This window comes from Pundamilia nyererei, unplaced genomic scaffold (assembly GCF_000239375.1).
Source record: "Pundamilia nyererei isolate P.nyererei 1_Seehausen unplaced genomic scaffold, PunNye1.0 scaffold00004, whole genome shotgun sequence".
NCBI lineage: Eukaryota > Metazoa > Chordata > Actinopteri > Cichliformes > Cichlidae > Pundamilia > Pundamilia nyererei.
The window spans coordinates 2,332,656-2,358,600 of NW_005187405.1; the positions used below are offsets into that span (position 1 = coordinate 2,332,656).

General features: G+C 43.1%; 1 protein-coding gene across 7 annotated transcripts in view; it reads left to right on the forward strand.

Moving 5' to 3' along the window:
- The window catches only part of ptprsb (protein tyrosine phosphatase receptor type Sb), a 68,555-nt gene that overhangs the window by 30,612 nt on the left and 11,998 nt on the right, over positions 1 to 25,945 (forward strand). For 2 of the 7 annotated variants that reach the window (XM_005721130.1, XM_005721131.1), the window contains exons 6-23: positions 6,227 to 6,337; positions 11,792 to 12,061; positions 12,462 to 12,841; positions 13,694 to 13,895; positions 14,759 to 14,895; positions 15,152 to 15,296; positions 17,340 to 17,657; positions 17,763 to 17,956; positions 18,099 to 18,125; positions 18,382 to 18,499; positions 18,693 to 19,343; positions 20,081 to 20,175; positions 21,129 to 21,382; positions 21,623 to 21,710; positions 21,926 to 22,144; positions 23,295 to 23,452; positions 24,232 to 24,246; positions 24,475 to 24,590. In XM_005721130.1, coding sequence (XP_005721187.1) covers positions 6,227 to 6,337; positions 11,792 to 12,061; positions 12,462 to 12,841; positions 13,694 to 13,895; positions 14,759 to 14,895; positions 15,152 to 15,296; positions 17,340 to 17,657; positions 17,763 to 17,956; positions 18,099 to 18,125; positions 18,382 to 18,499; positions 18,693 to 19,343; positions 20,081 to 20,175; positions 21,129 to 21,382; positions 21,623 to 21,710; positions 21,926 to 22,144; positions 23,295 to 23,452; positions 24,232 to 24,246; positions 24,475 to 24,590 — 3,498 coding nt within the window. Of the gene's footprint in view, positions 1 to 6,226; positions 6,338 to 7,088; positions 7,101 to 10,375; positions 10,391 to 11,791; positions 12,062 to 12,461; positions 12,842 to 13,693; positions 13,896 to 14,758; positions 14,896 to 15,151; positions 15,297 to 17,339; positions 17,658 to 17,762; positions 17,957 to 18,098; positions 18,126 to 18,381; positions 18,500 to 18,692; positions 19,344 to 20,080; positions 20,176 to 21,128; positions 21,383 to 21,622; positions 21,711 to 21,925; positions 22,145 to 23,294; positions 23,453 to 24,231; positions 24,247 to 24,474; positions 24,591 to 25,945 lie in introns of all 7 variants that reach the window. The other 5 variants (XM_005721128.1, XM_005721127.1, XM_005721129.1 and 2 more) reach the window with 5 other exon arrangements.

Consider the following 25,945-nt stretch of genomic DNA (forward strand, 5'->3'; position numbering starts at 1 on the left):
ATTTTAGTTGTCCTTTTTTTAACTAAACTATAACAACTGCTAAATTGTAGCCACCTAAAATTGTACATTTACTTGATCTGCTCTGAGACGTTTGCTCCCTGCTTGTGTGTCATGCAGACATGACAATGATTCAGTGGTACAGTATGTTAGGACACATATCACATCAATGAAACAGTAGCAAGACGAATGGCCTACTGAGATTCACCCCAGGCTTTAATAGGATTTGAAATCACCAAAACCATCACAAAGCCAAACAACAAAATGTGCTGTATAATGAACCGAACAGTGCAGCGAAATGACTTGGAGGAAATCAATTACACCTGAGCTGGGCAAGAAAATGCGTTATGGATAAAACACTCCTTTAAGATTTGTTTAATGGAGGCACTTTCCAAGCAATGCTTCTGATTTAGTGGATAGCTGCCAGCTCTTATTGGACTGCAGCCAGGAATGTGTTTTGGCCACAGTCATTCTGTTCTCTCTGTCTCTTTTCTTCTTCTGTTGGCTCTTGGAAATACTTTTATGAGCCATATGGGTCAGGAAGAAAAATGAGATAGAGAATGACTGCAGTCGAATCCCACAAAGGATGTCTCATCTTAGCCATTTCATAGCTCATAAGTATCCATCATGTGTGGGGGCTTATCACTGCAGATAACTGTCCACGGTGGCCTTTGACAGCCGTGAACTCTGTGTTTACCCACCTCAAATGCACACATACTCACCCCATCAGTCCTCGGTGACAGAAACATATGGGGTGGTATAGAGATGAACTTTTGCTGGCATCTGTATGCCTCGATCAGGTATCTATCTTTTTTCCATGCCATCTGCTGCACCAGTTTGTATGTGCATGAGGAGAACCATGACAAGCTATCTGTCTGCCCCTGACATTTGGGACTTAGAGCTGGAAAGTTAACCTAAGCACTTAACAGCTTATGTAGACCCACACTCTTAACAGATGGCATTCAGTACGGACCCTGAGGTTGACTCCAGGATTACATATGCAGACTCCTCTTTGGTAAGGACTAAGACATGATGAAGGTTAATGGTGTATGTCAGTTTATCTGTTGACGTCAATACAGAACACTTTTTTAAAGTAAATTTTTGCATGCACCAAACAAAATTGGTTATTCATTTTTAACACCTATATAGGGTTGCGTCAAAGAGACTGACCCAAAATCACGCATCATCGTGAAATGCTATTTTCACCGAGTTTATATTTGGTTGGCTGTTACTCAGCAGAATATTTCACAACCAGATTTTAAGAGAATTTGAAATTGGGACTTTAGCCAAAGTAAATCATTCATTTTTGGTAACAGTCTGTTTCTAAGAAAAGAAAAATCTAAAAATGGTGAGCAGTACAAATCCTTTGACAGAACGTGCTTTCAGGCTGACAGAAAAAGTGGAACTTGTGACACGGATAAATCTGCAGACTGATAATTAGGAATCGTTTCTGTCTCTGTGTGCGAGAATAAAAACCAGAACTAAGTCAGAACCTGGAAATTTTGAGCGTTTTTGCGTCTATGAACGATTCATTATCGATTTATTAAGTAACTGCTGCGTTAAACCATACCTAAATTGCAGCGTAACACTTTGATTTGAGGCTTTTCTGTTCATGTTTTAGTGAAATGTGAAATTAAAGAGCAGGTTGATAATGGTTTGGAAACAACAGTTTCGGTTTTAAAAATTACCAGCAGTTTATTCGTAACTGTGTTGCGTTCGTAGTAACTGTCCTTTGTGTCGACGCTTGTTAACATGTGCCTCCGGTTAATTTAATGTCTCAACTTGTGGGAGACCGGAGCCCAAGTGATCTGTTTTACCTCAGTGTCCCATCAGAGCTATCAGATTAACAGTATCCGCTGTCATCTGATCAGCTGAGTCTCAGCCCACAGAAATAATACACCATCCACGATTTCACAGTAGCTCAATTTACTTAAGTCACATCTTATTCTGGGCCTGTCAGCATCCCAAAACTGCTCTCTCTCCTCGTCTCTCTTCTTTTACTTTTTCGACCTTTTGCTTTGCCGTCCCACAAACCATCATCACGTCGTTTTGACGCCCGTTTTCTGTCTGCGCTATGTGCTTGTGTACATACGTTTTGACCTGCTGACCTTTCTATGTATATATTCAGAACACCTGTCCACCCCAGTGTAATGTAATGTCATGTTTTACAGCAGTAGATTACAACTGGCAATTTCAAATTTTCGCTGCTTGTTAGCCACACGAGCTGCTTCCAGCTGTCGCACAAGTTCTCGTTTGCAGATCTAAACCGGTCCATTTCTACCTCTCCACCTCCTCGCCATCTTTCCTCCCACTGCTCCTTTCTTCCTCTGCTTTCTGGTTGAGAAGAAGGCTCTTCTTGTAGAGCGGATAATTTATTCCTGTTTGTTTCCCAACTCTGCCCTGAACCACAGGGAAATGAGAGATGGAAAATAGGGAGAAAGAGGAGGGCACGAGCTGTTCTGCTGTCATGTAACTGCAGAAGACAGAAACAAATGGATGACAGCTTCAGCGAGCAGCGTCTCAGCTCACCTAACACGTTCCCTCCTTTAACCCTCTGAAATCACAGCATTCAAACTTCTTCATAAGCTGACCTGCAAGTGTGTCTGTGTATGTGTGCGTGTGCAAAATCTACGTATACTAAGACACACAAAATCTGTCTGTATGTGTGTACATAACCTTAAATATGAGGTTTTATTTTGGTGTAACAACCACCTTATTAAGTGTTTGGTGTTGATCCACTGGGATTTTCCCACACCGCTGTCTCCAGGAAGAATGGTAGAAAAAAGAAAAAATATCCAGTGAGCAGCGGTTCAAATGCCTTGTCAATGTCAGAGGTGAACGGAGAATGGCAAGGCTGCTTTGAGCTGAGAGGAAAGCAACAGTAACTCAAATAACCACTCATTCTTACCAAGCCATGCAGAAGATCTGAGCTCAGCCTTTGACACCATTTCTCACTCTGTCCTTCTAAGCAGACTTTCCTCTCTCGGCATCTCTGACACACCCCTCGGCTGGTTTCAATCATATCTCCTCGACCGTTCCCAGTTTATTCAACTAAGATCATTCCGCTCTCGTCTATTCCCCGTCACCTCTGGTGTACCCCAAGGCTCAGTTTTAGGCCCTCTTCTCTTTATAATATACATCCTCCCTCTAGGTACCATCTTCCGCAAATTTGATCTTCAGTTTCACTGTTTTGCTGATGACACCCAGTTATATCTCTCTTGCAAACCTGATTCCTCCCTCCCACCTTCTTCCCTTACAGAATGTCTATCCGAGTTAAAATCCTGGTTTGCCTCTAATTTTCTAAAGCTCAATGAGGATAAAACTGAGATCCTCCTTATTGGCACCAAATCCAACCTTTTGAAGGCGAACCATTTCTCACTCACCATCGATAACTCCACAGTTTTCCCCTCTCCTCAGGTTAAGAGCCTTGGTGTCATCCTAGACAGTTCACTTTCTTATAAATCTCACATCAATAATCTCACCCGTTCTGCCTACTTCCATCTACGTAACATTAACAGATTGCTTCCTTCTCTTTCCACCCAGTCTACGTCCATTCTTGTACATAGTCTTGTTACCTCCCGTATTGACTAATGCAATTCTCTTTTGCATGGTCTCCCCCAAAAATCCCTCCATAAGCTTCAACTGGTTCAGAACTCTGCTTTTATTGTTCTTATTCTGCCATTGTTTTACTAAGTGTTTTATCTTATTGTAAAGTGTCCTTGGGTGACTTGAAAGGCGCTCATAAATAAAATTTATTATTATTATTATTATTATTATTAAGAGCATCTCTGAAAGCTCTTCTGCAGTTTTTTTCCTATCTTCATGGACAACAGAAGATTCTGCCTGCTGTGACAACGTTATGGTTGGGATTTAGTGTAAGGATCATGAAAACATGGATCCATCCTGCCTAGTATCAGTAATAATGGTGTAATGGGAAATGACTTTAGTATGAGTTCAGTGTATCCATCTTCTGATGGCTCTTTCCAGCAGGAAAACGTACCATGTCACAAAAATCAAATCACCTCATACTGGTTTCTTTAATATGACAGTGAATTCACTGTACTCAAGTGACCTCCACAGCCAATATGTCTAAACCCAGTAGAGCACCTTTGGGATGTGCAGCCAACAAAGCTGCAGCAATTGTGTGATGCTATCATGTCAATATGAACCAAAATCTCTCTTTTTTTTATTAAAGCAGTTTATGCTAAATAAGGGTCCAATTAACCAATGCACCTAATGAAGCATCTATTTAGTGTATTCTTTCTAAATATTATTACTGTGCATTTTATTTTCTTTACCATTTTTAAGATATACAACAGATAATATTCAAAAGAGCATTTGTACATAATGATGAATACAGTAAAAGGCATCAGTCAACCATCCAGCACTGGAGCAGATGGTTGAGGTATTTAACATGTGCCATCTTTTGGCTCATATTGTCTGTCACTGCCGTGCACCTCTGCCTATTATATCAATGACAATGTCTATCTCTCGTGGAAGAGGTATTCCACATCTGCTGCTCTTCCCAAGGTGACCTCAGTTTTCCCCATTAAAGATCTTTTACAGAGTCTTTCCTTAAGGTCAGCTTACTTAAAGTGAAAAGAAAATGTCTATAAATAATTTGTTTCTGGTCCACATGAATTAATAAACCCACTAAATTTAGCAGCTCAAGAGTTACAACATACAACAATGACATGTGCAGTTATCTTCAGAGATGGCAAAAGTACACACATTTGTTCCTTAAAAAGAAGTCGTTGTGTTAACTGATTCGGCTCACTTTAACCTCTGACTATAGAGCTGATGCATTAGTTATATGCTTCTCTTTGCCTCTTTCTTATCTTTGTGTGATAAGCACTGGTGATAGATAGACCAACAGGATTAGCGTTTATGTTATATGGTTTCCTCCTTTAGGTTTACATCACTTTTACAGGGTTACGGTAATAAAGTACTTGTACTCTGTTACTTATCTTTTAAAATTAAATAATATTTAGATTGAATGGTTGTGCATATTGGTGTAATGCACAGGGGTTATTTCGCTATTACTTCCTTTTAATATCAATATAAACGGAGGGATTGTTTTTAAGTATTTTGGCTTTTATTTTTGTATTTTATCTTGTGTATTGTGTATGGAAAATAAAAAATCTGTGCAGAGCGATGCACAGTATATCTTGCTTTTCTCTAAATATCCCTGTGCTTCTCTTAAAAGCCAGATGCCTTTTATCAGTCTCACAGAAGATCTGATATAAAACACAGTGCTTTGTATGAGACTAAAACTTGCTCTTTTTGTGTGGCTGTTTATCTACACACTCCCGTATGTGTTTCCATCCTTTCCTTAAAAAGTGTGTGTGTGTGTGTGCCATGTGCATTTAGATTTGTGTCACTTTCCACTCTGTGCAGTGCAGCAGAGAGTGATGCATGGTTTTGTGCCTCCTCCTCGGGCTCCGTGTCAAAGTCAGTTTCAAATGAGACGGATGTGACAGAGCAGACTGAAAGAGGGGGGGAAAAAAACAAAACCAGAGAAAGAACATCTCTGCTGGTAATTCAAAAGGCCGTTAGCTAAGAAACACAGCAATAAGAATAGTACCACGTGAAGCAAAAGAACACCTGACGAGTGCCGTGTGTAATTATAGCACGTTTAGGGAGACTAGGATAAAAACTGAGGAAGCGAAAGAGCCGAAGAGCATCGCTGGGTCGTTGCCCTGGGGTAAAGCTGTGTAGCTGCTGCCAGTTAACTGCAAAGATAGAAACAGGCTTTCTTCATTCAGCAGTGTGCCTGCTGCTGGAGAGGAATCACCAGCTAGTACAGAAGTATAAACTAAAGGCGCTTTAAGTGTCATCTAAGTTTGTAAAAAGTGAGTTTGAGACTTGTTTTTGACTTCCAAACTTTTCGAAAGGGAATTCTGAATTTGTGAATATGTTGCCGCTTCCTTTCCCCCTTTCGGTAGCAGGATGGGAGACGGGGATGGTTAGAGGAGACGCAGTTCTTTGTGGAAAATCCAACTCCTGATACAGAGAGAGTGTTGTGCGGACCATTCATTTCTGCCTTGCAGAAATAACAACTGAGCTGACTTTATTGGATGTTGAAGCAACAGACAAAGAGATACCCCAGGGTCAAACTATAGCAGATATTGCAGGATGAAAAGGAGAGGATGCAAAAGGATGGCGGACAGTGGCAGAAGCATTTTCTGCAAACATATTTATCTGGGGTTTTCTTTTTTTTCTCTTGCAGGAGCGTTACAGATTGAGAACAGCGAGGAAACAGACCAAGGGAAGTACGAGTGTGTGGCCACCAACTCCCAAGGCGTGCGCTACTCTTCTCCCGCCAACTTATACGTGCGAGGTAGGACCTGAAACGCAGAACACACATGCACGTACACGCACGAACAAGACACAGACACCGAAAAATCACTGTGACGAAGGTGCCTTAGGTATTACTAGTAAAACTACCTCTTCTGTATTACTGTGCTCTTTAACAAGTATTACTAACCCATCCATTGTCTACAATATATGTTGACTCTGTTGTTTGGTATTTCTCACAACCACCTTTAACAAGTCCACCTTAAACCTTGGTGCGAGCTCCGACAGTTGAATCAAAGCGAGGATAAAGTGGGGACCACACCTTGGTTTAACTGCATGGAAACATCACTGATCTGTCTGCTAAAGTGGTTTCTGTACTAGAGGCAGATTAATTGGTTGAGAGATTTGAACAAAATTGGGAGTGAGAGTCAAGATGTAATTTTGGCTTTACAGTGTTTCACATTAATGGGATCACTGTGGACCCCACATGCTTAAATAAATCTGTGGGTGCTGTTGTAACACTGGCTTATGGCTCAAAGGCCACAACCAATGTCCAGTATTGCAAGTTCTAGTTTCTATTTTACGTGGGATAACAGAGAAGCATGAATGCAGTTTGACTGGTGCGTGCGTGTGTGTGTGTGTGTGCGCGCGTGTGTGTGTGTGCGTGCGTGCGTGTGTGGTGCAGTGAAGCGAGTGGCTTTGCGCTGGCCGTTTTTATTCTCTCTGTGTTTCCCCGTTCTCTCTCTCCCCTCTCACGTCATTGTGTTCTGCATCAACCCCCTTCCATCCCTCAGAGCTTCGAGAAGGTTGGTGCGCTCTTTCTTTTCTTTTGTTACTCCTTTGTTTCAGAAAGCTTCACTTATTGAAACAGAGGGAAACAAAAAAAGACGACAAAAAAAAAACCCACAGTATGAGTTAAAGGACAGCGGAGTAGATTTGAAGTGAAATGATTCAAACCTGTATCCAAAATGATGAGAGTAAAGCTGCTGCGATGATGAAGCGGTCTGCCTACGCAGCAGAGTGCATTGACTGCATTGTGAGGCCTTGTGTGCAGAACCCTTGGTATTGCCTTCACTCCCCGATCAATGTTTTCTGCATGGTATGATCTTGTTGTCATGGAGACCCAAGAATTGGAAGATTAAAAAGAGGCAATGTTTGCATGGAAGGAGTGAGAGAGAAAGAGAAAGGAGCACCGCTTGCATGTGTGTTGACTGACGGACTGACACCAGAGCATGGCACAGTGTGTTATCACGCTTATTTATATGCTCAGATTGTGATCTGATTGAACTTGCTGTCTTGTCATGTCTTGCTACTGTTTTTTTTTGTGTGTGTGTGTGTTTTTTTTAATTCTTTTCCCCTTTGTACCATCTTGTTTGGCGGTTTGTCTTTGTTCCCATGTCATCACATCTGCTCCAGTGCTGCACTTGTTGAGTGGAGGTCTTGCACTTGCTTGTGTATGCCCCCTTGTTCTGCAGTTTTACGTTCGGTTTGTCAGACGAGAATCACTCACTGGTATAAATTCATGACGCAAACTCAAAATGGCAAGAGGACGGGTCACGTGACTGATGATGGACACTAGTGTTGAAACTAACATTAACGTTGGCTAAATTATCCGGAACCACTGCACTACAGTTCAGAATACACGTGTTACGATGGAGCATCATAGACTGTACATAAAAGATGGACTGTGAGCAATAATTTTTTGTTTGCTTTCTTTTTTTTCCTTTGGAGCCAGAAGTTACCATGTTTAGATGAAAAGGTGGATGCGCATTAGCAAGACCGATTAGCAAGATGCATCCACCGAGATGCATCTCATTAGGATACTGTGTTAACCATTCAGAAAGCCATTTTATTTGTCAGAAAATTGCATTAATATCATGTCCATAAGCCATAACATTAGAGACACTTCAAGACAGCTAGCCGCAGAGCCTCCTCTGCTGGCACACGTCTGTCTGCCCCACTCCTAATAATAACACCCAGCATTGCTGCTTGTGTTACATACTCAAGCATAATATGAAAAATAGGATGCCTTGCTTTAGACATTATAGAATACTTAAATTAGCTACACCTCAACCAAGTTCATTTGATTTGTATTTTCCACAGCTATGAGACAAAAGACATAAAGTTTACAAGGTTACAGGTTTTATTTATTTGTTTATTTGTTTATTTTTTCCCCTTTTCCACCTGTGTGCTTTAAATATTCATACTAATGCTGCACATTTTCTACAGGTAGCCTCTGAAGGTTTATTATACAGTAATAAGTAAAATAAGCTCTCTTTAATGGACTGTTATACAGTCTAGGCCATGTCTTACCTTGCTTGACTGTTTCCATCCCCACCAAACACTGTGATACGTCTTTGTTGACTGACATTTGAAATTAATTCTATCCATTCTCAATCTTAGATATTGAGAGGGGTATTAATGATTCTCTCTTATTACAGTGGTTAATGAAAGCTGTGTCCTTGAGACAGACAAGATGGTGCTGAGTAAATGTCAGCTATATAGCGATGCTGAGATTCAGCGGTAATCCTTATGGCTGTGCCAAGGTCTCCCCAGCCCGTAGCCTCCAGACTCCCTGCAGAGAACAGGACTAATGATAGCTCCACTAATAAAGAGCGAAGCTCCTGGCTCGTACAAACTGTATAGAAAATGGTGGGGAATCATGCGTCCTGGCTCGATTAACTTTAAGCTAGAGGCTCTGTGAGCACAAAAAGGATTATCCCTTGTTATGAGCTCACTTTATTGTAAAGTACTCACCTTTGGCTCCCCAGTGGATTCTTCAGTCGTCGTCTGTGTTCACGACCGGTATTTTTAGAACTACTCCACCGCTTGATGTAGGAGATTACCGAACAGTCATCTTGAGTCTTTACTTTCATCCTTAAACTTAAAGCATTATCAAATTAGCCCACATGCTTACATTGACATCTTTTATTTATTCTTGCTGTGTTGACAGATACATGCCCGTGTGGCTTAAACTGACGTTTTGGTCCTGCTGCATTGCACCTGCTTTGTCTTGTGCATGGAGCTGTCATGGATGCAGTCTGTGTGCGTGTCTCTCCAGCATGCTCAGATGAGGAGATGCCTGCCCAATCATGTCTGTTTTCTAACAGATCTACCTGTTTTTGTCTCTTTGTCTCTTTCTTGTCTTTAACTTCTGTATCCAATTCTGGGTATATTTTTAAGTTTGATTTTTTTTTTTTATTGCTTTGGTTTGTTTTTCCAAGTTGCTTTGAACTTTGTTATTCGTGAAATGACCACAACTATTTACTTTTTTTTTTAATTTCTTGAAATCATGCAAAAATGTTAACTTCTATCCAATTGTCTCTAGATGCTTTGAGTAGGGGGGATGTGGCCCACGAAGATTCCCAGTAATGATGTCACTCATTAAGGAGTGGAGGTTATGCAGCAAATTTATCAATATTTATGTATTCATTCAAGTATTTAATTTGACATTTTCTTTCATATAGCGTTAGATTTATTGCTGGATTTGCAAGTAATTGAGAAAAAAAAGACTAGACTCTTATTGTTTTGCTACTGTAGGGATATCTTCTTTTATTCGTAATCTTTTTTAAACTGTCTATTTTTAGGGCTTGTGTTGTTTATCGCACATATAAGCTTTCTAGTTTTGAGTTTAGTTTCAACAATGTTTCTGCTCTTTGTCTGCCTTCCCTTTCATTCTCTCCTTTCATCCAGAGATGTTTGTCCGTTACTCTTTTTGTCTCTTTCTGTTTCCTGTGTTTTTGACCCACGGGTATCCTCTTCTTCTCTGTTCTTTCAACATCCGTTCTCTTCAAGCCCTTTTCTCTCTGTCTCTCTCTCTTTCTCTCTCTCTCCCTCTTCTCTTACTTTTGAAGCACCTTCTTTCTGAATGGGCCTGACTCTGGTATACAGCCGTGTTTTAAAATAGATCCATGTGTTTTCTTCTTCCTCGCTCCTCTTTTCTTCCCCCTTTTCCCTCCTTCCCCACGAACCCTCTTCTAATCCTCTCTCCCCTGTCTTTTCCCCTCCTTTCCCACCCCCTCCTTTTTTCTCTTCTCCTTCTTCTTCTTCTTCTGCATTCTGTCTGCACCCTGATGTGTAGGAGCGACAGACACATGTACATAAGTTTATTAACTTATAAACATGCACATACTACCTCACATATCTCTCTTTTTGCTCGCACTCGTTCTTTCCCGTTCTGCCTCGTTCTCTCATGCTGTCTTGGTGTTCTTTACTTAAATGTGTCCGATGATCACTTTGTAAATGCCACAACACCTTTTTAGAACCCTTGATCCACTCCTGTCCACATTTCCTATTCATTTGACTACACACTGTATCAGTTTTGAATCCTATGTATTGTACAGTATGTTGTTGTACAATGTGGCTGTCCTTTGCTACATTGCGTTTCATTGTCTGGAAGAGAAGCAGAGCTGCCTCTCTCTCTCTCTCTCTCCCTCCCTCTCGCTCTTTTTCTTTGTCTCTCTGTCTTTTTCTTTTCTGTCCTTCGATCTGTCCCTCCCGTGTCTCTGCTCTTATCTTGCTTCTCTCTGTCCCCCCTCTCAGTCCACAGTTCTTCGTTCTCTTCTTTGTGTTTCTCCACCATTTTATCCCTCTTGAGTCGCCCAGGCATGCAAGTGACCTATGAGTTCAGTCTCTCGATGCATCTCTCCCCTAATGTGTAGTCAACCGAGCTCTGACAGATGCAGTATTGGATATAACTTGCCACTTTGCTTGTTCTTCTCATGGGGACACAAATAGCAGGCAGGGCCTATTGATTGGCCCCCATGATGCATATACTCTCTAAAAGGAGCCCATCTACCGCACAGGCACCTCAAGGCACGGCAATCTGAATGAAGAAAAGTTTTTTCCCTCATAAGTTACTGCTAAAGTTTAGCCTGCTTAGTCACTGCTTCGAGGTGGTGTTTTATTAATAATTCTGCATAAATCTGCTTCCTGCATAAATTGATAACCCGTAAAAAAAAACAAAAAACCCGCTGTTGTCGCTTTTTGGGTTTTGGTTTTTTACGAAAGAGAAACTGACTATAGGTGTCATGTCCTGGATGAAATGATACTCAAGAGTTTGTCACTTTATTATTTTGAGAAGGCAGCTCACTCTGAGTGGTTGAGCTCAGCACAAGATTTGTGTCTTTTTGTTGGATTCATCAGTGCCATAAAGTAATTGGGACTAAACTTGAAATATCCCTATGTAATTTTCTGTAAAAACCCTGAAGTTCATTCTCCCCCTTCCTGTTACCTCTCCTCTCCTTCTCTCTCTCTTTCTTTTTTATCTTTCTCGCCCTCTCTCTCTTTCTCTCTCTCAATCTCTATCTCGCTCTCTGCCTCGCTCTTTTTCTCCTCATTCTCTCCCCCCTTTACTCCCTTGCCCCCTCCTCCTTCTTTCTCTCCACCTTTCTCCTTCTCACTCCCTTCCCCACTTTTCTCCTTCCCTTTCCTTAACCCCTCTCCCCCACCCCCGTCCCACTTCCTTTCTCCCCTCCCGACTCTCCTCCTTTCCCAGTGCGCCGCGTGCCCCCTCGTTTCTCCATCCTCCCTTCCAACCACGAGATCATGCCAGGAGGGAGCATCAACATCACCTGCGTGGCCGTGGGTTCACCCATGCCTTATGTCAAGTGGATGCTGGGTAACGAGGACCTGACTCCCGAGGATGAAATGCCGATTGGACGGAACGTGCTGGAGCTCAATAGTGTCCGCGAGTCTGCAAACTACACCTGTGTGGCAATGAGTAGCCTGGGTATCATTGAGGCCAGCGCTCAGGTCTTAGTGAAGAGTAAGGGCCCCGGCAACCTTTAGATGCCTAAGAATGTTTTTAATTTTAGCCTGAGAAAGTAGAAAAGTTCAGCTGTCTTCTCATATGTACTCAGCAGGGTTCTGGCATCCCTTGTAGGTGAAAGTGCAGCAATTTAAATAGTATAACGTAGCATCCTTAATTTATTAATCAGTGTATTTCAGGTTAAATGTTAAGGTCACTGGACACTGCAAGTACCACTAAAGAAATGCAGTTTAGCAGGTTGAATCTAAATGTAATATATGTTAAACAAAGCAACATTTATACTGTAAAAGAATCAAGTATTTCCACTAAATATAAAATGTAATTTCAACACTGAGACCAAGAGAGTATTTTTCTTTTTTCAAACGTTTAAATCACCTGCTGCCACTCTAATCCCCAGCTTTACCAAAGCCTCCCGGCACGCCCATTGTCACCGAGACCACAGCCACCAGTGTGACCATCACATGGGACTCTGGCAACCCCGACCCCGTCTCCTACTACATCATTCAGTACCGAGCCAAAGGGCCCGACAGCAAGTATGAGACAGTGGACAGCATCACCACCACCCGCTACAGCATCGGGGGGCTCTACCCCAACACAGAGTACGAAATCAGAGTTTCAGCCTATAATACCATCGGCCAGGGGCCCCCGTCCGCTCGCGTGGAGGCTCGTACGGGAGAGCAAGCCCCCGCCAGCCCGCCGCGAAACGTCCAAGCTCACATTATCTCTGAGAACACTGTGATGGTCCGCTGGGAAGAACCGGAAGAGCCCAATGGACAGGTGAGATGAGGATTGGAACAGCCCTGTTTGATCTGTTATCAGTAGAGGAAAACACACATTTTTACATTTCCTTTTATCTGCTGGCATGCTTCTCCAGCTGTCAACCTGAAAAATGTTCTCAAAAGGGTGGTGAATGCCTGCACCGAGACCTCAGATACCCAGCAGAAAAAGTCCTTCATTTTTGTGCTTTGTGTTCTGTAACAGAGGACGGACCGACGGACAGACAGAGAGACAGATAGATAGATAGATGTCTCCCTGGCTATGCTCTTCTCTCTAAAGAAGGAAAGGGTAATTGGACAGTCCTCTCTAAGTACAGAGCGCTCCCTCCAGAGGCCTGTTTCCTTTTTCAAGCCTACCAACCTGCACCGTAGGTCCATAAAAGTACAAGACTGAAACTGAGTGCATATGAGGATTATGGATATTAAAGAGTAATAACAGGAGAGCTATACTTTGTACTACCCATAAACTAATCCCACAGACGAGGAATATCGTGATCACATTTTAAATGCTACAATCTGATGGCATCCACAGTATTATTTATTTATTTTATTGAAGCTTTATCAGGACGAAATGTAAAACTGCACCTTATGACAGTGACTTCTAGGAAACAGTAATCTGTTGGACCATCTGGCCTGAAGTCAAACAATAATTCAGACACGATGACCTTGGCTGCCGTAAATTCTTGTTGTGTTAAAAGATGGCATTATGGATTACCCCGGTTGTAGGACAGTGGGATTAGGTGAAAGTCACGTAATGCATCCCAGTCCCCGATGACCTTAAAATCCAGTCCCAATCAAAACAAACTTGTCCGCACGATTCACTGGGTGCCTTTCCTTTTGCTATGTTTTGTAGGTGAAAGGCTATCGTGTGTACTACACCATGGATCCGTCCCGGCCCATAAACGAGTGGCAGATTCATAACGTCCAGGATAGTGTGCTCACTACCATTCAGAACCTGGTAACCTCAGAGACCTACACCATCCAGGTCCTCGCCTTCACCTCCGTTGGGGACGGACCCTTCTCAGACCCCGTCCACGTTAAAGTCTTGCGTGGAGGTTAGTGCGCGACCGTGCATCGACATAATCATCGGTAGACGTTCGTGAAAGAGAATAAATTTAGCCCGCATGCTAGTGCATAGATAACGGCTAAGTAGCCATTTGCATTTACTAATGTGTGGATGAGTAATGGTTATTTTTTCAGACGAGCATGTGCAGCAGAGCACAAATGAGTAAGTACTCGTGATTATGTGCAAGTATACAAACCGCTCAGGAGCTTATTCGAGGAGCTTATGTAAAGTTTGAGTAGCAAGCCACTGTGAAAGTTTGACCTGTCAGAACATATGACTTCTTCAAAGTGAATAAATTCTACCAGCCGGGACCGAAGTGTGGAGATTTATGTGAAGGAAACAGGGATTAACAGCGAGAAATATCCCTCATGCCCCGGTGCTGATTGTGTCACCGTGACAGCTCCTGAGAAGCTGCTAGGTTTATATGATGGGAGGTGAAAAGAGATGACAAAATAAAAAAAACTGCGACGGTATTGCTGGTTAAATTTCTGTGGCACTTTTACTTCTGCTCCACTTTTAGTCTCTAACAGTTTCTGACACATAAAGAAATGAAAGTATATGTAAGAATCTGATTTATGATTAGATGTTTAAGGGTTACTACTTAAATGATTAGTAATTAGGTTGGGTTTAAGTACATTTTTTAAAACCTTTGTCTAAATTGAAGTCTTTCTAGCACAATTACCAATAATAATGATGAATACATTATCAAAAAAATATTCATTGCATTTGAATGACTCAATGAAACAGAGTTATACATATAATAAATAATCTTTATGAATAGTGCAAAGCCAAGTATTAGTACTGCTGTAAGCCAAGGTCTTATTTGAGTGTGTTTTGTCCTGTTCCCTGCAGTCCCTGGCCAGCCAAGCAAGTTTAAAGTGGGTAAAGTGACAGACACGAGCATAGAGCTGACCTGGGAGCCTGTCCACAACAAAGAGAAAATCGTCAACTATGAGCTCCTCTACAAACCTGTCAAGTTTGGCAGCTTGGTAAGACCTCTTAGTCTTTTTTTTAATAAATCCATCTGCTGAGTGGATTTCTTATCAAGACAAAGGCTTGAAAGGGAGATAAAAGAAGATTTTTTAAAAGATTAACCCCAAAGTCCTGCACCCTTGTGTCTAGTGGTCGCACTCTCGGTCAACTTCTCTTCTCCAGCTCTTCTCTAATGTCTCTCTTTTTACTCTTCTCATCTCCCCCCCTCCCTCATCGTCGCACCTCTCTGCTCCCCTCTCTTCTCTCTCACAGGAGAAGCTGACCTTCGGGCCCAGGAATTCTTACACTGTGGAGGGTCTCAAAGCGAACACCGAGTACTCCTTCTCCCTGGCTGCCATCTCAAGCAAAGGCATCGGCGCTTTCACTAACGAACTGGTGCAGAGGACATCACAAGCCAGTACGTCTCGACTGAGCCGGATTCACACAGTGTTCCTGCACACACCAACGCATATCCCACAAATTCAAATTCTATTGTGTTTATTTATTTATTTATTTAATGTATTGTGCCGCGAATATCTTGGAAACATTTTGTCCTCCAAACGCTCTCACACACAGCTCATAGCGGTACATTTCCCTCAGCTCCCGGCCTGGTAAAACCTGGAAGCCGTCTCTGCATCTCTCCATGTGTCTCGTTTATCAACCCATACGTCCAGCCCCACCCCCTCCTCCAACCCATCCATCTCTGTTTGACCGTGCCTTTCTTCCACCCCTCAGCCTCTCTCTTTCTCGCACAGCCAAAACATCATGACAGATGGAGATGGAGCACCGATTAATGTTTCACTCTTCCTTTCCTTTGCCCTCTTTTCACTCTTTCCACTCTATCAGTGTCTAATGTCTTTGAAAGGGTGCAACTGTCTGCCACTTATTGGCTAGCAGCCAGTGGTCAGGAGCATTAAAGGATGGCGGGTAGCCTGCTATGTTGACAGGTAAGTGCTGGCCAGTCTGTATTTTACCCACGCTGAGCTTAGATTCTCTCCCTTGTCTCCTTTTCTCTGATTTCTTTGGGGTTTTTTCTATTTTTCTGCAATCACTCTTAGCCAATAAGAGTTAAATGAGTTCCACCATTTTGTTCTGACACCAAGTTATTTCATATCTGCTCTCAAGAAAGGATAACAGAAAAATGGTACAAGGAAAAGAATTTATAAAGTCGATATGAAAAGACCCGCAGTTCACCGCGCCGTTTTCCTTTAAGTGGTAAGTACTTGCAGTCACCCATCAGACTGCGTTTAGTGGGGTTCTCTTCTCTCTTTACCCCCAAACGGAAAGAGTAACCAAGGTTGTGTACCAGAGGATGTTGGGGGGGGTGATATTTGGAAAAAAGGAAGGTGCTAGATAAGCAGACTATTTCATGCAGCAGAATTCATTTCCCAGGGAGGTTATGTGCGCTTTCTTATCACCAAGCTTTGGTGCACATCTAGATTGTCCCCCGAGGCCAACAGAACAGTGGCTGTATGGCTGAGTGGATAGATACTTGAACCTGTCAGCCATGACTATTACACTCCCACACACACACGCACAAGCCTGGACCTCGGACATGCCCGCCTTTGTTTGTGTGTGTGTGTCTTACTTAAATGACATTATATTGGTTGAGCTATATCTGTGATTCGTAAATCTGTGGTGTCTTTTCGTGATTTCTGTTTCTGCACTCATGTCTGTAACAGTAAATATCCAAGCCTCTGTCTGATTCAGTGTCTGCAATTCATCATTCTAGCTTGACTTTCAATTTCCTGTCTTAGCTCCTTTTTTCCCCTCCGGGATCTCAGATTTTGTTTTGTGTTTTTTTTTTTTTTCTTTTGTTTTTTTCTCCTTTACCTGCCTCCTAAATCCTTTCAGCACCGTATGAGATCTGGTTTAGTGGGTTGTTTTTTGTTTTTTTTTTATCTCCTGCTGCGATGTGTAAGACCTTTCTCTAGTCAGCCACAGTGAAAAATCTCACACCACCCTACCGTCTTGAGGACTAGAGGATTAGCCGGCTGGTCATGTGAAATGTATACATGTGTCTGTGCTGTCGTGCAGCTAGCTGTGCAATCCCCATTTTTTTGAAAGAGAACAGACATTTATCTGTTTTTCATTCATAAATCTCGAGCCTTTTTTGGCACTACCTATAGCCAGGGGATAAGATATAATCATTGACTGCTGGATGCACATTCTCCTTGGGTATAATTAAGTTGTCCACTTAGGGTCGATACTCTTGTCTCTGGGTTATTTCATTAGGCTCTCAGGCTAACATTATGCTTTTACATTATGTGGTTGCTCCCCCTTTTTTTTGCCCAATTCAGGTTTGTCCCAGTGTTATCTCTTTCAGTTCAGTTTACCTTAGTTTCTCATTGTTTCCTTTTTTTATCCTTATCTCCTGTCCTTTTGCTTGTATTTTCCCTTCTCCCGGGTCATCTCTCCTAAACTCTTTGCCAATTGCCCTGCTTGCCCTTTGTCCAATCAGAGCCCTCAGCCGCACCAGAGGGTGTGTCCTGCGAGAGTGCCAGCTCCACCTCGCTGAGAGTAAGTTGGGGGCCTCCTCCAATGGAGGGCCAGAATGGCGAGTTGGCAGGTTATGAGCTGAGATACCAGAAAGTTTCTGGGGCAGGAGGTGGAGGTCTGGGTCCGGAGGTGAAAGACCTTCCTATCCCGGCCCAGCAGGGGCAGACAGTGGTAGAGGGGCTGGAGAAATGGAGTTGGTACAACATCACTATTGCAGCCTCCACCGCAGAGGGGACTGGACCCAGCAGCCCTGCTGTGCTCTGCAGAACAGACGAGGACGGTGAGCGTGAGAGCCGCAGATCAGACCTAAACGTTATTGACTGCTAAGTTGATTATTTACTGGCTAGAACTTTGGTCACTTAATTAATTCCACACGTGTGCTCAGTTCCCGGCGCAGCCCCTCGTCAGGTGGATGTCCAGCCGCTGAACTCCTCGGCTCTCCGAGTCACGTGGCGCCCAGTGTTGCCACGGTTACGGCAAGGCCAGATCCGTGGCTACCAGGTGCATTTCAGCCAGGCAGAGAGCGGTGAATCACGCAACCTTCCCCGGATCAAAGACCTCTTATTGGACGAGTCTCAGGTGACAGCATAGCTAAATATATAAATGATTAAATGGTGTTCATTTGTTATATTCATCCTCCCTTTCTCCTCCGCTCCTTTGACTCACTCCTTCTCTCATCCGTCTCGGCTGCCTGTGGGGTGTGTCTCGTCTGTGGGATAAGATGGAGGAGGATGACGCGACTCAATATGTGAGTGCAGACTACCCGTCCTCTTCTCATTAGAAATGAACCAATTATTAATGCATACAGCGCTATGCTGCTAATAGACCACAGATTTAATTATCAACTCTTATGTAAGTTTTCTTCTTTTCTTTTTTTTTTGCTGATGCACAGTTCTTCCCCAAAAAAGGGGAATAAATCAATAAATAGTGTTTTTGTTTTTTCTAAGATTGAAAGGAGTGAGTTTGCAGTATTTGATGGTGGTATTTTGTGTTTTCTCCTGCAGGAGCTGATTTTAGGAGATCTGAAAGCAGAGACTTTGTACTCTGTCTCTGTGGCAGCATACACCACCAAAGGGGATGGAGCACACAGCAAAGCCAAGCTGGTGCAGACCCCGGGGATTGGTAAGCATATGTCAAGTATACATTTCAGTGCCCCAGATTTAGTAGCATACTCAAGAATTGATCGTACAGTAAGCTGCGCCAGGAGATGGCAATAAATAAGCCGACAATCAATTCTAATTCTTCTGTATTTGCGTGATATATGTTTATCTCTATTCATTTTCTTTTTTTCTGCTGCCTACGCTGTTGTCTGCAGTGCCTGGTCCCCCCTCCCTTTGGGTGCGTCTGGGATCGAGCCCGTCAGTTGTGGTGCGGTGGGCTCCTCCGCTGGAATGCTCTGATAGCCGGGGGGCCCCGGTGGAAATCCAGGGCTACCGCCTACAGTTTGGCCTGAAGAATAGCTCTTTAGACACCACGGTGGATTTCACAAATCGTGAGAGAAACTTCACTGCGAGAGACCTCTCCCCAGGCTCCTCCTACATCTTTGTGCTCGCCGCAAAGAGCCGATCAGGCTATGGAGATGTAGTCCAGCAGGAAATAACAGTCCCTATTTTTCCTCCCGTGGGATACCCCAAAATATCTGACTTTGTTAATGTCACTTGCTGCTCCCTGCAGTTGTCCTGGCTGCCCCCAACCCCAGAGGAGAGCAACGGTGTGATTACAGAGTACACTCTAGCCTACAAAGAGGCTGCACACACCCAACCCTCTGCTGACCCAGGCCCCTCCGCTTTTCCAACCCCCTTTGCTCGTCCACGGCTGATAGCGCTACCAGCAAGTGAATCGAGCTACACCATCCTGGGCCTCAATCACAGCAAAGCTTACGAGGTGCAACTCAGAGCCCACAACAAGGCAGGGCCGGGCCCCTTCAGCCCACTACTGGTGCGCCTCACCCTGTCCTTGGAAACAGGTAGGGCTGGCCTCCGGCCTCAGGAACACCTTTCTAAGCGCTGGTTCAACTTCACATCTCCCCTTACTGTGGATTTCACTCCAAAAACACTAAACTTAATGAAGTCTGGGCCAGTTCTTACAGGTCTGCCTCTCACCAGTGCACCTCAGAGAGGATGAGAACTGCAAAGTGCGGGACACAACTACTCTCCCCAATCTCCTCCACTCACTCACTTATACCTTCATCACCTACCCTTCACCACCAATGGAAGCAGGCTGAATGTTAATGGATGTTTGCTTCAAGAGCACTGCTTATCACAAACCCTCAGGTAAAAGTCAATACAGGGCTCGGATATACAGTATCTAATAGCGAAGGTAAGTGTTCGGTCTGATTTGAAGCGAAAACCGGCGTCTGGCGCTGTATCTGCAGGTAAGCTTTTTTTATCTGATAGACCTTCACTACCACCTTTTCCAAAGGCTTTGCTGAAGTCTGAGTCTAACAAACACAACCTTACACTCTAACAACGTGGCATGTCACATTTCTGCAGCCAGTCTGTCTCTTACTTGTACTTATTACTCTTGCCATCCACTTTCCTCATCACCTGCTTATCCTCCTAACCATCATGTCTTTCCCCCTCCTCATCAACTGACCGGGCTGTTCTCCATTTTTACAGGTCGAGAAAAGCAGAGGACGCCGCGATTTTAATAAAACGCTTCATCACGAGTGACTCTCTGCCTGTTTGTTTCTTCACTTCCCAGATGTGCCGAGGAATTTTTCGGTCAATCTGGCCACTGAGACCAGCGTTCTTCTTACCTGGGAGTTTCCAGAGACTAGCAACCCCTATCGCTTTACTGTATGTTGAATGGCACGTGCAGTGCCTCATTGTGTTACGTAAAACTCTAATGTTTTAACGTTTGTGGGATCCTTAAGATTATAATACTCAGCTTTATTTGGGTCAAGTTTTTGGAAATTATAGAGTGCATTTTAAATAGCAAGAGTTAATTACAGATCAGCACATTGTAGGACAAACAACATCTCAGACATGCAGAAAAAATGTATGACAGGAAAGAGGATAGAAACTATTTAAATAAAGCGTGAAATACTGAGTAACACAGATCTAATAAAAATGTATAAAATTAATATATAAAAAGAACACAAATAAAAAGCAAGACAGGCAATATTTTTTTTAAATCCAAGATTGATCAAATAAAAAATGTGAAATTTAAAAACACTTATGAGCTGCTGACTCATTTTAAAAATATTTTTAGCATGCATGACCCCGACACAATAATACACCCACAGATCTACCCACAGGCATTCATGTGGAATTTCTCTGGACTATGAGAAGTTCAATTAAACTGAGCATTTACTGAATATAGCAAAATCCATCTACCAGCACTTTAAAGTGCACTTATTATCTCATTTATTGAATCCAGAAAAGAGGTTTACTGGGATTATATCCCTTGCTAATAACTGACTAGGTTTACTAACTCCTAGTTTACACTGGTCCTGGCTAAGAATAGTTTAGCACACATTCCTCCAATAAAACGTCAGAAAGGGGATCTGGTATAAAAAAAAACAAAAAAAACTAAATCTGCCGAAGTGAATGTGAAGAGCCCCCCGCTGTGATGACCCCTTGGGAGCAGCTGAACGCAATTTTAGTTCAAACTCTCAAACAAACCCATCAAAAAACTTTATTCAGGGCATTTTACAAATGTTCCTTACTTTAGTTCTATAGCATTAAATGACTATTTAAACAGCACACAACATAAAGATTAGCTTCACCAACTCTTTCCCACCCTTCAGGTTGAATATAACCGTCAGAAAATGGAGGTGGACGCTCGCTTGAGAAAGGCAGTCATCCCAAACCTTCAGCCTAACACGAGCTACGACTTTAAAATCACTGCTCCTGAGGGGAACCCTGGAGGCCTTCGCCATCGCATCTCTGCTAAGACATCCCCAACGATCACCATCCGCCGCCCTGAGATCGACCGCACTCGTGACTCCGAGACCACCGTGACGCTTATCTTGCCATCACTGGAGAATCGCAGTCCCATCAAGTAAGGCTGAAAGACTGAGCCTTAGATGCTCTTACACGCCTTGAAAACATTGTCATGTCATATAGGGGTGACAGTCATCTGACTTGCTGTGTTCAAGTCTGGTGATTACAGTCACGGTAACAGTACGGGGCACTGATGATAACAGTACATGACTGCTCTAAAGTGAAAATAGTTACAGACAGTTTGCTATTGTGCAACTGCAGCTGTTGTTATGTTGTTTGTCCTCTTGCACTCCTACAGGAATATTTATGTTGTTGTGGTTCCGCTGCGAAGGCCCCGCGGCGTCATCAGACACCTCAAGAGTCCAGACGAAATGGACCTAGAGGAGGTGAGAACCACAACAATAACAGCACCCACTGATGTCTGAGCCTGCGAGGAGGAAAAGACCTATAAACACACACAATCCTATCTCTGAGAACTCCTGGCAACGCTTACCCTTTTTAATTCAATATCAGTCTTTAAACATTAGTCACAGTTATTGGAGCGGCTTATTTTGCTTGTCTGTGTCTGTGTCTTTTCTCTCTTTCTCTTTCTTTCTTTTAGCTGTTAAAAGACATCAGTCAAAGGCAGAAGGATACTCGACAGCAGAAGCAGGTGGACTTGCGCCGGGCTTACATCACAGCCCGTTTCACACCTGCCATCCTGCCGGCTTTCTTCACCCTGGGGGACCAGCTGGACTATGGCGGCTTTGAGAACCGAGCTCTAGAGCCAGGGCAGGAGTACGTCTTCTTCATTCTGGCTGAGCTGAACTCCACATCCGGGGTATGAAAGACACTACTTTACATGTCTTTTCCCTGTTTTTTTTTTTTTTTTACAGTAAACTGCTCCTACATTCCAGGCTGTCCGCGTTTCTCTCCTGCAGGCTGTCACTATACATTGTAATCAATACGGCCGAGCTGCTAAAACAATAAAATGCCCATCAGTCAAAGTGTTGTAAGCAAAAGGCAATAACCCTCACATACTTCCATCACCACTGCTAATAAAGAGTGAGTGTACCCGCTGTGGCAGTGGAAGAAATATTGCCTCATGCACCCCTGCTATGTATGTGCATTCAAACTGGAATAGACATAAATATACAACTTAAAATTAGACTAGGTCTTTATATTAGATTTTTTTCATTATTGGATCCCTTCTCGCTCAGGGGATGCTCTTCCAAACTTCTGCAGAACTAATAAAAAGCAACAGTTCGAGCAACAGTAAGGTTAGGTACATTTTTTTGAGCTACTGTCTAAAATGCTGAGGAAAAATAAAGGCACAAATGCCTGCACATTATATGACTGATCACAATTATACGGACATGTTTTCAGTCTAATGCAATCCAGTGCAACAGCTCAGCAATAATGCAAGCACTGACCCTGTTTTACTTTTGCAAAAAAAAATGAAAAACCTGAGGGAGAAAACAAACGATTCGACTCTACACTTACTTCTCTGTGTCATAGTCTTTAGAATGACATGACAAAAAGAGCAAGAGAATGAAGGCCGATAAATAAATATTTGCCAAAACACATCAAAAGAGTGTTAAATAAATTTTAAAAATAACCAGTCTTATCATCGGTATTTTCACTACGGGAGCAGGATGGATGAGAAGCAGTATTTTGAATGGCACAAATCAAACAGAGATGCATTGGAGTGAAGATTTCACTCAGCCGGAAGAATGTGGGGATTTGTTGTGAGGAAACACCAGGCTCAGGTTTTCAGGTTCTCTCCAGTTTTCCTGGTGATCCTAATCCACACCTGCTGCAGTAATCCACAGAGATAGAGAGTGCATCAAATTGGAATTTAGTCTCAGGTGTTCACGGTAGACCAAAGTAAAACACAAAAAAATAAAATGCCCTTTTTTGTGACTGCCTGTCCACAATTTTGTGATCATCTTCTTCTGTGGTGTTTTTTCGTTTACGTTTTTTTTTTACAGAAGATGTACGTGGCCAGCCCGTACACAGACCGCGTGATTGCCCCGGACTCAGACCCGCAGCCATTCGATGCAGGTGACGGTCTGATCTGGGTGGTTGGACCAGTCCTGGCTGTAGTCTTCATCATCTGCATCGTTATCGCCATCCTCCTGTACAAAAAGTGAGTGGGATGGACTTCATAAAAATAAAATGTCAAATTTTCCAACCATGACGCTAACTCACACTCTTGGTCACACTGGGTAAATGCCACAGCAGCTTTGATTATGACTCTTCAAGGATAAGACTGACTTTAGTCAAAACTTTTCACAATGCCATCAAACTCCATGAAATGCGCAGAAATCTTTTCATGTGTTTCAGCCTCGCTGTTTGTGAATATTCATTCTAACTGAATATGTCAATCTTTGAAGATGTCCCACACATATAATACATTATATATTTAGGGACTGTATTTTTTGGCAAACAAATATGTGTCAGCGACTATTTACAGCAACTAGAGAAAAATACATTTGTGGTTGCTAGTGAGTATTTACAGCAGCGCGATTATGCGTCAAAACTCGAGTCAAGATAAACGACGGCGCCATTACTCATCGTCCATGTTCCAGCTGCGCCCGTGTGGCTCACTGATGGGTTTTAGACAGTGCAGCAACATTAAGCATACACACTCAGGTACTATGCTTATATCCTTGTTGCACCTCCTGCTGTTATACTCTTCCACGACAGCTCAACATTCACCAAATTCTCTATGAATTTGGAAATTTTGTTCATTCCTCAGACAGCCATCAAGCAGTCTGACCCTGCTGTAAGCCTGTGATATCTGCTGCAAGCCTTCAAGCATTTGAATGCTAATGCAAAATATTGATTTTCCTCTCTAACAATCTGTCCATTTCCTTCCCTTTCTTCCTCTAATTATTCCTGCCCATGCTCCCGTTTCACTGGAAGCAGCAAACCTGACAGGTAAGATTAAACCAATGTCAAGCTCTTTGTACATTTTAACCCACAGTAATTACAAGATACCAGATGCTGTACAAAGAACTTGTACAAGGACTTAAACACTGTATCTGTTAATGCTGTGTTTACGCGAATCAAGCGGCCATGCTAATGACGTGTCAGTACCGAGCCTGCTTTCCTGTCCCCGGTTTGTTTGCATGTGCTAATTGCTCTTTTGACTCACTGGTGTTTCAGCAGTAAGCGCAAAGACTCTGAACCTGGAACCAAGAGCCTTTTGAGCAACGCCGAGATGATGGCCCATCACCCGACCGATCCCGTGGAGATGAGACGCATCAACTTCCAGACTCCCGGTAGGCAGCGTGCGCCTCCACGGGCACCTGAAGAAACACTTTTTGTTCTGAACGACAAAATCTACTTTTGATTGCTCATCGTTTGAAAATGAAATATTCATGCCGGCAGTTTTATTCCTGGTAGAAACCCACAGACGAGATTGAGAAAGTTTTCCTCCTCATCACAGCCAACACATACCTGGCAGCTTCTAGTCGTTTCTGAGATCAAAATGGCTTCTGCCCAGGTAGTACAGTCACTGCTTAGTCACGGCTGAGTCATCACGGTGTGACAAAATCTGATTATCTCCGCTCGCCCACAATCCACATGCCAAGCTGCAGAAAGTAGCATCAGAACAAACAGAAATGACAGAAATCTGCCTTATCAATCTTGAATGTTTAGAGCTCAGAGCGGATTCTCAGAAGTTATGCTGTGGGTTAACAGTGATCATTTGTAAAGCAATTGGCTCTCTTCTCGCCAGCATAACCAACCAAAGCCTCACTTTGAAGTAAATACACAGATTTTGCTGCTTCCCACCCCCTACCGAGCGAGATCTAACAACACAGCTGCTTCGGTCGAGACAACGGGCCAATGAGGCTTCGCTTTCACTTCTTCCCGTTCAGTTAGCACCATCCTAATAACACATGACCTGAAGGAATTTAATCACCGCTCTCGGTGTATTTTTTGTGCTTGCAATTTATAGAAGCGTTTCGGGGTCCTTGTTGAAAAAGGTGGCGAGATGTGTCACCACAGAGAAAGGTCACCTGCCAGGATATAAAAGGGCAAATGAGAAAGATTTTTATTTAATCAATAGATAAAGGTCTAAAGTTTCTTTTTTCCCCACATGTTCCTGGGAAGCAAAGAATCCCCCTCCCCACACACACACTCTCACACATACAGAAGAAAGCACTTCAGAGCTTCTTTCATCATGAGAATTTTTCATGCTCGCGTGGCAGCAACCTTGACGCTCCCTCCTCGCCCACTTCTTCTCCCCTGAGATTTGTGCTTTTGAGACGCTGAAATTTGTTTCCAACAAAACCGGCCGATCCTATCTGAGGTCATTCCGGTGCCGACTTGAACGTTTTGTCGTGCTTACCTGCGGGTGCTGCAGTGCCTGCCTTTAGAGAAAAATCAGCGTTGATGTGAGCACGTGTTTGACGGCTGTAGCAGCACAGCGCGTCAAATGCTTTTCATAGTGCATTATAAATCACCCAAACATCGAGAATGCATTCTGGAATCTGGCATCGTGAAATCTGTTTATTGCACACAGAGTTTGTGTTAGTTTGATTTATTGTTGAAAGTGTTTGCCTTTTGAATGGGGAGTAGATTGCTATAGCTTCTCTAAAGAAACGACTGTACGAGGCAGAGGTTGCTTCCT